This window comes from Zingiber officinale, chromosome 4A (genome assembly GCF_018446385.1).
Source record: "Zingiber officinale cultivar Zhangliang chromosome 4A, Zo_v1.1, whole genome shotgun sequence".
Taxonomy (NCBI): Eukaryota; Viridiplantae; Streptophyta; class Magnoliopsida; order Zingiberales; family Zingiberaceae; genus Zingiber; species Zingiber officinale.
In genome coordinates, this window is record NC_055992.1 from 3,743,887 (window position 1) to 3,758,532 (window position 14,646).

General features: G+C 34.5%; 1 protein-coding gene and 1 pseudogene across 1 annotated transcript; one reads left to right on the forward strand and one right to left on the reverse strand.

Moving 5' to 3' along the window:
- The first annotated feature begins 777 nt into the window (after positions 1-777).
- Positions 778-921, forward strand: LOC121974111 (annotated as a pseudogene).
- Positions 922-1,902: 981 nt separating this feature from the next.
- Positions 1,903-6,023, reverse strand: LOC121969322 (acyl carrier protein 1, chloroplastic-like). The gene is made up of 4 exons (XM_042519348.1): positions 5,887-6,023; positions 4,479-4,580; positions 2,345-2,467; positions 1,903-2,231 (listed from the first exon to the last, which is right to left on the reverse strand). The coding sequence occupies exons 1-4, from the start codon at positions 5,947-5,949 to the stop codon at positions 2,100-2,102; spliced, it is 420 nt and encodes a 139-aa protein (XP_042375282.1). The 5' UTR covers positions 5,950-6,023; the 3' UTR covers positions 1,903-2,099.
- Positions 6,024-14,646: the final 8,623 nt, after the last annotated feature.

Below are 14,646 nucleotides of genomic sequence, written 5' to 3' on the forward strand. Positions count from 1 at the left end.
GCTTGTCATGATCATTTAATTCCATTGGATTAATGTTTCTAATGAATTCCAAGAAATTAAGTGACATGACACCAAATAATTTTCATTAAAATATAAAAATTTATCCACTTGTATTGAATTATAAAAATTAAAATATAAAAGTTTTGATTCGTTATGAGGATAAGTCCGTGCCATTCTGCAAAATGGTCTGCTATATATATTATTATTTTATTGAGAATATGTTCACTTTACTAATTAATTTTGATGAAGTCTCAAATAAAATTATGTTAATATCTTTTTTTACACTAAAAATAATTTCAAGGTTTATTAATATTTTTCATAATCGTATCAATCTGGGATCTAAAGTTCAAGATTCAGCTATGATGTATTATTGAAAATTTTTCTCATTAATCAATAAATCATTTAGAGTTTGAGACTCAGTTGTGGGGTATTATTGAAAAATTTTCTCATTAATCAATCAGGGATCTAGAGTTCGAGACTAACTGCGACGTATTATTGAGATTTTTTTCCATTAATCAATTAGAAATCTAGAGTTTTCTTTAGTCTCACTTCTTAGAATTAGTAACATTGCGAGCAGAGAAATTTCTATAAATATCTTGTGTCGGTGATGTTAGAAAGCCTAATTTTTTCAGAGACTAACTTCGATGTATTATTGAGATTTTTTTTCCATTAATCAATTAGAAATCTAGAGTTTTCTTTAGTCTCACTTCTTAGAATTAGTAACATTGCGAGTAGAGAAATTTCTATAAATATCTTGTGTCGGTGATGTTAGAAAGCCTAATTTTTTCAGTTTTTTGGCTAATATCAAGGATAATATTAAATTATTTTTTTATAAAGGGGAGTCCGTTACAATAACTTGGTGCTGGGATTCTCAAGCGTCATCATAGCATTGCACTATTGTATGGGGTTGACACACCCTTAACTAATTTATGGGTGATATTTTAGCTAAGATTAAGTGTAATATTTGTTCTTATCAATTTATTATCTGATATAAAGAATTAAATTAATTTTTTATGAAAAAAAGTCGGTTACCCGTATGCGTTCATGTATTATATTACACACACAACCAAAGACGGAGCCACATATAACTTGGGTGGAATAGTTGCCCCAACTCAATTTTTTATAAATACCCCTAGAGGTGTATATAATTATAAAAATATTAGAGTCTTACTAAAAAAAATAAAAATAGGGATAATACTTGTAAAAGGTTTAAACTATTTTTTATAAGTCAATTCTTCTTCACTCTGATCTCTCCCTGCATTACCCCACTTGGTATAAGGGGTTCATTCGTACTTAATGCTAATTTTTTTTTACTTAGAATTTAAGTTAATAGGATTTAGGTTAAATAAGTGAAAATTAAAAATAACATTAAATGCTCATAAATATAAATAAGTGTGCAAGATAACAAAACCAAGATCGTTAGATGTTACACATCAATTCATAAGCAAATAGTGTTAAAAAAAAATAGTAGCTCGAAGCACGAAACTCTCGCCATGCGAATTCTCAAATAATGATCCATTGTACGTAACTTTATCTTACTTTTTGCAAGAGACTATTTTCAGAATTCGAACTAATGACTTTTTGATCATATAGTAACAACTTTACCATTACACCAAGACTCCCCTTCATAAAATATAATATTTAGGTTAAAAGCACATAGTGTTAATTTTTTAAAATTTAAATTTAAAATATAAGATATAATATTTAGGTTAAAAGAAATATTTTTTTTTAAAAAAATAATTAATACTAAATGCTAGATGGAGAGGTTAACAACTCTTTACAAAATCTAATTCTTGGATCTCTTTAAAGAGATAATAAGGTGAAGGATTAAGATAAAGAATGCAGGTCAAATAGCTAAAAGAGTTCAGTAGAAGCGCGTTTCAAGGTCTTGCATAAAAACAATTTCTAATACTGTTGAATTCATTGATTAATGTATGACGGAGGAAGTCCATCTCATTACATGACACCAAACCATGAAGGGAAGAAAGGAAAGTCTCTATGGCATTTTGCTCTTGCAAGAAGAAAGTAATATTTGTATGACGCTGGATAAAGGGCCGCAACTCAAAAAGTTCGAGATATCGAACACTAATTACGTTTTATTAGGCGGCTTTTTTCTTCTCCAAGAGTAGCTCGATCATATCGGCAGCGTGTTGCACCGTCGAGATGCTCTGGGCGCTCTCTTCCTCCACGCTGATACCAAATTCCTCCTCCAGACCCATCACAATCTCAACCTGCGTTAGAAATTTATGTTTGTCAACAATGTGACTATTCTTAGAATTTTGTATATCTTTTGAAGAATCAAGTAGAAAGTAATGTAGGAAATTTTCAATTCTATGAGAGTTACAGTGTCGAGAGAATCAGCCCCAAGTTGAGAGAATATGGATTCTCCGGTGACCGGAGTGTCATCTGCGATCGCCAACTGCTTCCTCACTATGAAGCACACCTTCTCCATAGTCTCTGGCTTGGCCTGTTCAAAGAATCGGATGGTATTTAATACAATTTCATGGCGCGAAGGAATGACAAAGACATGGTTACAGTGGTGTAATATAATTTGTGCATTGTACGTGATTCCAACAAAACTACAATGAGATTGTGGAAACATAAAGCTATTTTTGAAATGCATAATGATCCATTAGGGAAAAGATACAATAACAACAGGCGAATCCGAAGATAATCTTATGGCCAACTGTGTGAACTTATATCCCTAGTAGTGTCCAACAGTCCAAGTCTTTGAGATCTACTATTAATTTAATTAAACAAAATTCTATTTAATCCCGCAGACTCCTATGCCTCCAACCAAGGTGTGTTTTAGTTAATCATGAAGTATAGGAAATAGTGACTATTCAATTAAAAATTTGACAACACTTTGTGATCTGCTGCTGCATAGACAATCATTATCATCTCAACCCTATGTCAAACAACTTAAGGAAAGAAAAGAGAAAAACAATCACTTGACAAAATTTCTTGGCATTCATCATTGATTCAACCCGCACAACATATAATACAAATTATGAGATTATATAGTACCAACAACTATGTTGGAACTCTACTGATTCAACTTGTCTAGTTATAAATCCATTGTTCATGTCTGAACATATTTATCTTTTTAATCTATTTTCTCTCATCGAAAATACATCTAACTGCTTCCGACACTTTTTTAGCTTTTCTAGAACTCCATGGATCCATCATAAAAACTAATTCATCTGCCACAAGCAATCTAATAGTCTGACATAAAGTATGACCAACCATATAATAATTTCATAGAATCTGTTTAGTCTACAAGGCACAACCTTCTTAAAAGACTCAAATTTATTCTTCTTTTAATGCATGTTCAACCATTTACTCTACGGATAAGAGTAATTAAAGGTCAACTTTGTAATGATAGCAAGGAGTTCCATGTGATGCATGACATCAAACATTGAGGGAAGAGTATTAATGTGGCATTTCACTCCTTGGTTATATTCTTGGTGTTCAAGGCAACTGATGGGTGTTTATATAAATATATATATAGTTGTCATCAGCACATCATTCAACGTTAGTTGTTGTATTCCCTAGCATATTTACAAACTAGCAATTATTTTTATCGCATGTCATTCACGCAATACTGTAATCTGCTTGGGTCGACTACAATCATAGTTGGTAAAGTGAATGGCCCGAGGATAGTCTACAATTGCCTTTGGGGCTCCTAGCGAATTGTGAATGACTATTCAAAACTAAGACTACGAAAGTACAAAGATCTACTCTCAGCGGATTACAGCGTGAATGGACTCCATTCACTCTACCCCTCTCCCTTATGGTTGAGCCTATCAGGTCTACGGGGATTACAGTGTGAATAGCTATGAAAAACTATGAAAGATTTGACTCAATCGATCCCTAGCAAGTCGTGAATGGCTTTGGGCCATTCAAAACTACCAAAGTACAAGGTCTACTCTCTCCCTCTCCCTTATGATTGAGCCTATTAGTGATACCCTAACTTTTAAGTCGAGCCATCTAAAGAAGCCCTTGTAGTCGGCCCTAAATTACGGTAAAGCGAGCATCTAAAGAAGTGCATGACATCAAACATTGAGGGAATAGAGTATTAATGTGGCATTTCACTCCTTGATGATGTTCTTGGTGTTCAAGGCAACTAAATATGAAATGATTTAAGATGATCAATCAAATTTACTAGCTCTGACATTTTGAAACTAATTATTATATTAAAGAAGAAAGTAACTAACACAGTTCGACGATAAAGGGAAGCATTAACTGGTGGGCGTCTATATAAATATATATATAGTTGTCATCAGCACATCATTCAACATTAGTTGTTGTATTCTCTAGCATCTTTACAAACTAGCATTTATTTTTGTCGTAGATAAATTACTTTTAGAAAAATCTAAAAAAAACCTAAAGAAGGATCTCAATAAATAAGCAAAATGACATAAGGCATGAGAGAATGCTGCATGTACAGTGCACACAAACAACAAAAAAGAGCATACAGCGCAAGAAACTCTGAGGCGAGGTGCCGAGCGGATTGAGACAGAGCCCTTTCTTTGGTTCGTGAAGGAAACTGATTTGAGACCAGAGATCCCATTAGATACCTGCAAAACAGGGAAAATATACATATGGCATTCTACAATGATTAAAGTTTTGGCTCAAATTAGAGAAGCATAAATATCATGGTGCATCATGAGTTTTGAAACTAGACTGAATGAATTCAAACGATCTCTGCAATATACAATCACCACATTAAGTGTATAAGTAAACAAGGACAATTGTAGTGTACTGAAAATAATTATGTCAGAAACGTGGCATTGCAACTACATCACAACAAACGTTACGAATGTAATCGGCTAGTGACAATTGGAGCAAACAGGGAAGGGAGGACCAATAGTAAATTATGAAGGCATAAATATAAAGGCCAGATGAGGTTAGCATGGCAAAGCAAGTAAACAATGAAGAGATGTTGAGGGTGTGATTCCTTATCCTCCTTAAATTAAGAGGTTTCTCGCTTAATGGAATTTGTCAATCAGAGATGAAAATTGGTAATGTAGATTTCGTATAAATTAAATGTTTATGCACTAGACATCATACCATTGGGATTCAGAGAAAAAAGGACGAGAAGGTTGACAAGGAAGAGAGGCAGAGAACATGGAATGATCCAATAAGACTTCAGCTAATCAACATGGAATGATCTACAATCGTCCAAACAAGAGACACCTCGTTAGATCTTGATTCAAATGGCGATATCGAAGCTGCCATGCTCTCAAAACATCTTTTACTCTCATTTATAATGATTATTTAGGATTTCCAGCGAGAAACTTAGGAAGAATGAAAAGGGCAACGCCTTCTCATCAGATATAAATTATTGAAGATTCCAGTGTGACAGAAAACTTCTCTGATATAAAAAACGGTTTTATTTCCTGGAATATGAGATGAAGTTCTCCTTTCAGATGATAAAGTTCAACCGAGACCAGAAATCTAAGAAAAAAGAATTAACAGCTACAAGAAATTATTCAATCCAGACATAAACCCGCATTACCAAGCAATGTACATGGAGAACAGATTCCATCTTATTGTTGATATAGTTGTTTAATTAGCTTAAAAGTCACAATCAAATAGCATACAGATCCAAAATCAAGGCATTCTACTCCATCTGATAGCTCAATTCTGAACGTAAATCAACCGTCTGTTTGCAATAAGAAACAGACCATGAAGAGATTACAAATGGAAAAAAAAAAAAAAACAGTCATTCCATTCGTTGTATCGCTACCAAACCCCTGCATGCCAAGAAATCATAAGGCGAATAACAATAGAACCCAGATCCAACCAAAAAACCTCGAAGAAGGTAGCGAATATAGAAGCAAATTCAGATCAAGCGAAGAAGAGGTGGATAGCGAATCCTACCTGCAGCAATCGCCGCGGCGGACGAACCGAGACCGCGAACGCAGTTCCAGCGACTGATGCCATCGGTCAGCGAGCGGAACGGAGACAACACGAAAAGGAAGCGAAAGAAACGAAAAAGCCGCTGAGTTGATCACGAAGTGCTTGAGAGATTAATGCAGAACTCCGTATATAAAGAGCGGGCCAGCTTGGGTATTATCGACATGCAATGACTAAAGTGCCACTACTACTGTTGTTACAAAGTCGGAAAACGGCGTGGTATTATAGTCATTTCACGAGGCGAGGGCCTACCTAATTTATATGTGATCAGGTCGAGCTCGCCTACCCTACTTTAAACGTGTATGGGACCTAGATCTTGACGGTCCAATCATCCTCTTTCTTTTGAATCAACGGTTGTCGTGGAACGCGATGGGCGGGGGAGGCGCCTGCTGCAGCATTGGCTTCATCGAACTCGAACGAAAACAGCAGGGACGGAAGGTTCGGGATCGGTTGCCGGATCCAAATCCGAATCCGCAACTCCCTTGAATAATTAGGTATATTAATGCTTTGAATTAAGTCCTCTTACTCTAGTTTTGTAAATTGTGTCCTCGGGCCGGGTATCATGGTCAAATCCTCTAATGATAAATCAAAATATCTGAAATTCAAAATTTAACTGTAACATATTAGGAAGAATTTTCTTCCTAATATCTTATTGTGTCCTCGGTTGTGGGTATCATGTCACATTTCTTTAAATATTTTCATTATTGATTATCATATTATTTACTTAAACATTTAAATATTAGATATTGAGTATGATTCATATATATGTAATGACATACAGGGATTAAAGAATAGCAAAAGACTCATCAAGGGAGAAATAAATCTGCGAGTGAAGAATGGAGCAAAGGTTACTACAGTTACCATTGGAACATATTTATTAAAATTTCCTAGTGAACTTATATTAGAATTAGATAATTGTTATTTTGTTCCAGCATTAATAAAAAATATTATTTATATTTCTTGCTTAAATAGACAAAAAAATTTCATTTAACTTTTAGTAGCAATTATGGTTATATAACTTTAAATGACATTCTTTATGACACTGAAACTTTATGCAATGATATCTACGTGTTAGATATATCTAGTGACGTACTAAATATCGAAAAGAGCAATAAACGCGCCCGAATAGATAATCAATTAACCTCTTACTCGTGGCATTGTCACCTTAACCATATAAGCAAGAAATGCATGTATGAATTGTAAACGATTGCAGTTCTCGAATAATTTGAATTAGATACATTTGATACATATGATTCATATTTAAAAAGCAAGATGACAAAGTTACCTTTTTCTTGAAAGGGTGAACGAGTTGATGAGTTGCTTGGGCTCGTACATACCGATGTATGTGGACCAATGATAACTCATACATTAAGAGGTTATAACTACTTCATTACTTTCATTTATTGATGATCACTCTCGTTATGAGTATGTGTATGTAATGAAACACAATTCTGAAACCTTTGAAAAGTTTAGAGAATTCAGAAATGAAGTAGAGAAATAACTTGGTAAAAATATTAAGATACTTTGATTCAATTGAGGTGGTGAATATTTAAGCCAAGAGTTTATAGATTATCTAAGGGATAATACTATATTCTCTCAATAGACTCCGCCTTATACGCCACAACATAATGGTGTATCAGAAAGACGTAATCGAACTTTATTAGACATGGTTAGATCAATGATGGATCGTGCAGATCTTCCCAAGACCTTTTGGGGTTATGCACTCATAATAGCTATTTACTTGCTAAACAGAGTCCCGACAAAGGCAATCTCAACTACTCCATATGAGGTATGAATTGGTAAGAAACTTCTCATATCTTATTTGAAGATATGGGGATGCCCTGCTTACGTGAAGAGTACTATATCAGATAAGTTGGACGTCAAATCTAATAAGTGTTTATTTATCGGATACTCTAAGGGCACTAAGGGTTACCAATTTTATCACTCCTTAGAACAAAAGGTGTTTGTTTAAAGTATGCTACCTTCCTAGAGAAAGAATTTCTCTTATAGGAAGCAAGTGGGAGTATGGTTGAACTTGATGAAGTTCAAGAGACTCTAATAAATACTAATGAGATGTCTAGTTAAGAACCACAACCGATTATGATATAACATCCTCGTAAATCAGGTAGAACACGCAATATTCCTGAGAGATATGGATCTCTCGTAAGAGAATTGAATGATGTGTTACTCATTGAGGATGAGGAGCAAGCATCCAAGAGTTGAAATATCTGTTTTGATGAGGCGATCAAACAGTTTGATTTCTCATAAAATCCAGACGAACCTTGTGTGTATCAAAAGGTTAGTGGGAGTGTAGTCGTATTCCTAATATTATATATTGATGACATATTGCTTATAGAAAATGATGTGCCAATTCTACAGTCAGTTAAAGTTTGGTTGCCCAATACGTTCCCCATGAAAGACATGGAAGAAGCAACTTACATCCTCGGGATAAAAATTTATAAAGATAGATCGAAAAAGTTACTTGGTCTTTGATAGTCGACATATATAGATAGAGTACTAAAATGGTTTAGCATGTCTGAATCCAAGAAATGTTTCACCTATATGGCATGGAATTCAACTTTCGAAGTCTATGTGCCCACGCACAGAAGACGAGAGGAGTTGCATGGATAAGATACCTTATGCGTCCGCAATAGGATCTATTATGTATTCTATGTTATGTACAAGACCCGATGTATCATATGCTCTGAGTGTTATGAGCAGATACCAGTCTGATCCAAGAATAGATTATTGGGTGGTTGTCAAGATGATCCTTAAGTACTTAAGAAGAACTAAGGATATATTCTTAGTTTATAAAGATGGTGATATGACCATACGCGGATATACAGATGGTAGTTTCCAAACAAACAAGGATGACTTCAAGTCCCAGTCTAGATTAATATTCATATTAAATGGAGGCGCAATTAGTTGGAAAAGTTCCAAGCAAGACACTATTGCAAATTCTATCTATGAGGCGAAATACATTGTAGCTTCAAAAGCAGTAAAGGTAGCGGTTTGGATCAAAAAGTTTGTTACTGAACTTGGAGTGGTTCCATCCATTATTGAAGCATTATCTGCTTACCGTGACAACACTGGAGCCATTGCACAAGCAAAGAACTCATCAGTGATCAAAACATGTGCTTCGCTATTGTCATCTGATCAAGGAGATCGTTAGTAGAAAAGAAATACAACTTAAGGAAATTCACATTGAAAGGAATCTAGTGAATCTTTTAACAAAGCCTCTACCACAAAGTGAGTTTGAGAGTCATGTCTGTGCTTATACTTTAGGACACTGTGGTGATTGGTTTTAAGCCAAGTGAGAGTGTTAGAATTTGAAGGGTGCCCTAAGGTAATCACCTTACGTTTTTTTTCTATTTATTTGATAAGTATAGATTCACTATTTGAATACATATTATATGTTTGATTGTTTTAAACTCATTTACTGAATATCCATAATATAATTCATAGATGAGAGAATTTGTGATTAGATCGCAACTAATAATTACCTCTATATGTGCAATTATGAATATATTAAAATTTTTCTAGTTGTCGAATTGATGTATTCGGACACCATCAATTCTGTAAGACTAACACGGGTTATACTCCATGGTTCGGCTAAGCAGCTGTTTTCTCACTGGCTGGAGACATTGAGATGTCGAGAGTTAAATGTGGATGCTGGTTACGGTAACTAGTTCATTGGAGTACTTGCTATAAGACTTCATATGGTTCTCTACATATATATAGATATGTCTGTGAAGTTCTTACTGCAGCACAAGCGTAAGTTTCCTTCGACTTGAGGTATACAAGTTATTTTGATCATGGAGACTTATACTTTGACATCTTAAGCAAGTATCTCATTGAGGTGTGGACCTGAGATGATTTGGTATAAGTTGAAGTGCCCGAAGGTGCTTGGATAGCCACAGAGGATTCACCGCTCCTTGCGAGGAGACGTATACCCTATGACCACTCGTCAGGATTATTACTCAAAGTCTTTGGCCAAAGCATCACATGTTAAAAGTGTAAGACTATTGTACACATATATGAGTAATTTGAATCTACAGAACAAGGAAGCATTACTTGGGCTAGGTGTGACGTAATCAATCTAGTGGGGACAAGACACATAGACCATGTCCTGAACCAAGTGGGTATAAGACGGGTGAAAGGAACGAGACACGATTCACTGTAGCTGCTGATGGGTTTAAAATTAATTCTAAAATCAATTATGATTTTCCGACTAATTGGAGATTATGATGTACTACTAGATGTCACTCATGATCGTTTTATAATTAAGTAATTAATTATGGACGATCAAGATAAATCGAAAACCTATTGGGTCATACGCACTAACGAGTCTCTAAAAGACATAAAATAAGTTAAAGAATATGATTCTTAGATCAAGAGATAAATGTTTGGTTGGACCATACATAAGACATATGACAATATTTGTTGCAATGGAAGCACGGATGAGCGACATCTCTTATGAAAGAGTTTGATCATATTTGGTTTAATCATGAATTAGTCATGAACCAATTTGGTTTAGTTGTGAACCAAACCAAAGGGTTAATGGGCTAATTTTTTATTAAGGGATAATGAGTTGGATTTGTACTTTCTAATCCAACTCATTAACGAGGGTTATATATTGATGTGGTTGCAAGAAAATTATACACATGAGATCATTAATTGACATATAAGGTTTTTGGAAAACCTTAACCCAATTTCCCTTCTCCTCTCCCTCTCCCCTCTCTCTTTACCGCCACTAACAAGGAGAAGCCTTTCTGTTGGTCCGGGTCGGCTGGCTGGAGAGGGTTGAGTTGCCTAACACATAAAAGCTAAACACCTTCTCGAACTTTTAAGTCAAGTTAGCAGCAATAGATAAGCTAAAATAAATAATAGATAGCATATTTGAACTCCTTGCAATCCCAGAAATTTATAGAAACTGAAATATGTGCAATCAGAACTCTCTAGGTAGGGATGGCAATGGGTCGAGTTCGGATCAGATTCTATATCCTTTGTTCCCATACCCATCGGGTATAGGATCTCCGATGGGTATACCCATACTCATTAAATGATCGGATATCTTCTATAGTTATAATTTTTCTTCTTTCTATCCAACTATTATCATTCAACAAAAATATATTAAAATTAACAACCTATTAATATATATATATATATATATATATATATATATATATATATATATAATTAAAAAAATAGATTAAACATCTATATAATCTCCTCCTAATATCAACAAAAATAGTAAGTTGATTTTGAAAAAAGAAAATTTTCTTTAATATATGTATATATATTATTTAATCGGGTATTTGGGTCGGGTATCGGGTATTGATAGTCCCTCCATACCCTCCTCCATTCGGGTCGGATGTCGGATTCTCCATCGGGTTCGGGTGAAATTGTCATCCCTATCTCTAGGTCCATGAGTAGGTTTCAGTCGAAACCCACTCATGGACCTAGAGAGCTCTGATTGCATCTATTTCAGTTCCTGTGAATTTCTAAGATTGCAAGGAGTTCAAATACGCTATCTATTATTTATTTTGACTTCTTGGAGGTGTTAAAATATAATAAAAAAGAATCGCCAAAATTTTTCACGTTAGGCCTGATATGGAATCATATTAGGCCCAACGTGGGCCTGATATCATTTCATATCAGCCCCAACGTGGAGAATTTTAGTGATTCTTCCTTATTACATTTTAACAGATCTGAGAAGCCGAAATAAACAATGAATAGCATATTTAAACTCCTTGCAACCCCAGAAATTCATAGGAACTGAAATGGGTGCAATCGGATCTCTTTATGTTCATCCGTGGGTTTCGACCAAAATCCACTGATGGACCTAGAGAGCTTCAATTGCACTCATTTAAGTTCCTGTGGATTTCTGAGGTTGCAAGAAGTTTAAATATACTATCCATTATTTATTTTGGCTTATCAAAGGCGCTAAAATATTTTTAGAAGAATTTACGTGCAAAAGAGAGGAAAAAAAAAGAGGAGAGAAAAGAGAAGAAACATTACATGCATAGGAGGAAAGAGAAGATAGAGAGAAATGATAGAGAAAATAAAAAGAGAGGTAATCAGGAGGGTAGAGTGGTAAAAGCATTGTAAAAAGGTGCATATTTTATTAAATAACAAAGTAGCATGTGTGTTTTAGTAAATTTGTAAACTTGAATATGCCTTTTGGAAAATTGACCTACGATCATTGTTGTTACCCGTTTTAAATGAAAAAGAAGTGAGGTAATCCCTTTTATTTCATCCTAGATTTCGTAATAGGAATTATGAATATTCGTCACTTTTTATTAGTTGCTTGAAATCCCATAGTACGCTTCTAGTTATATAATTCGATAATCAGAACTGTACTATTTGGTCAGAATTTGACGGATTAGAATTGAATTGTAATACATATATGTAATTAATATATAAAGATGATATTATTAAAATATTTTTCATAATAACTTATAAAATATATTCTGATTGATTAGATTTTAGTGATTTAGTATTGTCTGATATAATTATATTAGTAACTATATTAACTCTTTTACAATTTACCTCTGAAGATATGAAAAAAAAATCTCCCTAACACTCCAACTAGGAACAATATAGAAAATTGAGATATGTTTGACCAATGCTTTTGACCATCACAACGGACAAAAAAGCATTAAAGTCGAGTCATTAAATCAATATCTTAATTATTTTTCAAGCAACTAATCTAACTTATTGAGTGGTGGTCACATGCCTTCCTTCTTAAAGTATTTGGGTGGCGCATCTCATGCCATGCAAATATATTATTTAAAATTATGCATAAATTTATCTCCCTAAGTAACTATCAACTGAATCCATAATTAATACCTATCAACCACCAAAGGCACGAGAGTCGCTGTCAGATTTAAAATTAGCAAAAGAAATTTGCCATCACAAGTCTAGATAAATTATTTCGAACGTTTTTAAATTTATTCTATAATTAATGAGAAATTTTTTAGGATGATTAATTAATTAATTCGAAGGATGAACAAAGAAGAGATAAATTATATAAAAGGCAATGCTTTTTATTATGTGTGCCTGGACTGCCTGCCGGTAAACCAATAGGTATAGCTGTTGACCAAGACTTTGTTTTACTATTTTTTTCCTATTATTTTTTTACATTAAAAAAATCTATAATATTTTTTTCTATAATCTTTTTTTATTTCTTTACAACGAATTTATACGTGCAGGGAGTCATCTATGAGCTATTCAAATTTTGATCGAAAAATATTCGTTCAAATTTATCTGATTAAGTTAACGAGCCGAGTTCGAACATGATTTCGAGCTCGAAAATATTATCAAACTGAGCTCGACTTTAACAATATTTAATTCATGAGCTTATGAATATATTTGTTTAGAATCTCACAAACATATTTTTGTTAAGAGACTATATATATATAACTAAGCTCATTTAATTTTAAATGAGATTTTTTCGAGCTAAGCTCGAGTCGAACTCGATCTTAAGAACTAAAGTTTGAATTAAATTCGAACTATTTAGTTTTATTAAAACCGAACTCGAGCGTTAAAACTAAAGCTTAAATCAAACTCGAACCGAGCTCAAATTTAAGGATAACAATCAAGCCTGAGTTCGAATCTTTTATTGTTTGAATCAGCTTAACTCGTACCGTTCTAATTACTTAAGACTCTCAGAATTAAAATTAGAGAAATATCTCTTAGCTTTGCCTCAAACCTATGAAAACAAACATATAACTACTAACGGTCTCAATCCAAGGGCAACAATCGATTCATTATGGTGGTAAAAGGTGAATATGTTCATCCTCAGTGCCCCCGTCAATCCATCCCAGGGCCAACACAGAGGAGGTAAATCACGGGCGAGTGACAACTACTAGTCTTTGGAATAGTGACTAACATATAAGAGAGACATTTATCTCGACTTTACTAAGATTCGAACCTCAGATCTCATGATGATAATACTTCGTATGTTAACCACTAAATCCATCCGAAAGGATATGTAAATCCGTGTCATTGATTGATTCGATTTAATTAAAGTTTTAATAAATAAAATAATCAAGATTTTTCTTTTTAAAAAAAATGAATTAATCGAATTTCATCAATTATTTAAATTTAATCGAGATTGCAGCATTAAATCCACCACTGTCCTCTATACTTTCCGCGGAGCCCAGCTTCTCCCATCAGATACGGCAACCAGCGGGTACAGCCGTCCTCAGGTGCGTACGGGCTTACGCGCCACTCCGCGCGGGCCCCAGCCTTTTTCTCTCTTTCGTCGCTGCTTTTGCCGTACGGAATTTGCCGCCTCTCGATGTCGTCGTTACCCGAATCGGCATCCATTACGCTGGAATTAGCATCAATAAAATATACTACACCACGGAAACGCACTCTAACACGATTCCCTTCCTGGATCCAATGAAATGGAATGAAATGAATTATTAAACGGAAAGAAAGAAAGAAAGAAAGAGCAATTTTTTCATGTAATTATCCAGATAAATAATTAATTTGATAAATAATAATAATAAATCATAAAGAGAGGGGAGGGACAGCTTGCACGATCCCGAACGGCCCCTGTACTTGGGACGGGGGGTACCCATTGCGCCCCCACCCTTCCGCTGCCATCGCCAGGTAACGCCTTCTCCAATCCCCAACCGCCATGTGATCCTCCTCGTACACTTTTACCATATAGCCCTTTCGTTTGAACAATAGAGATCTATGAGGGCATTTTAG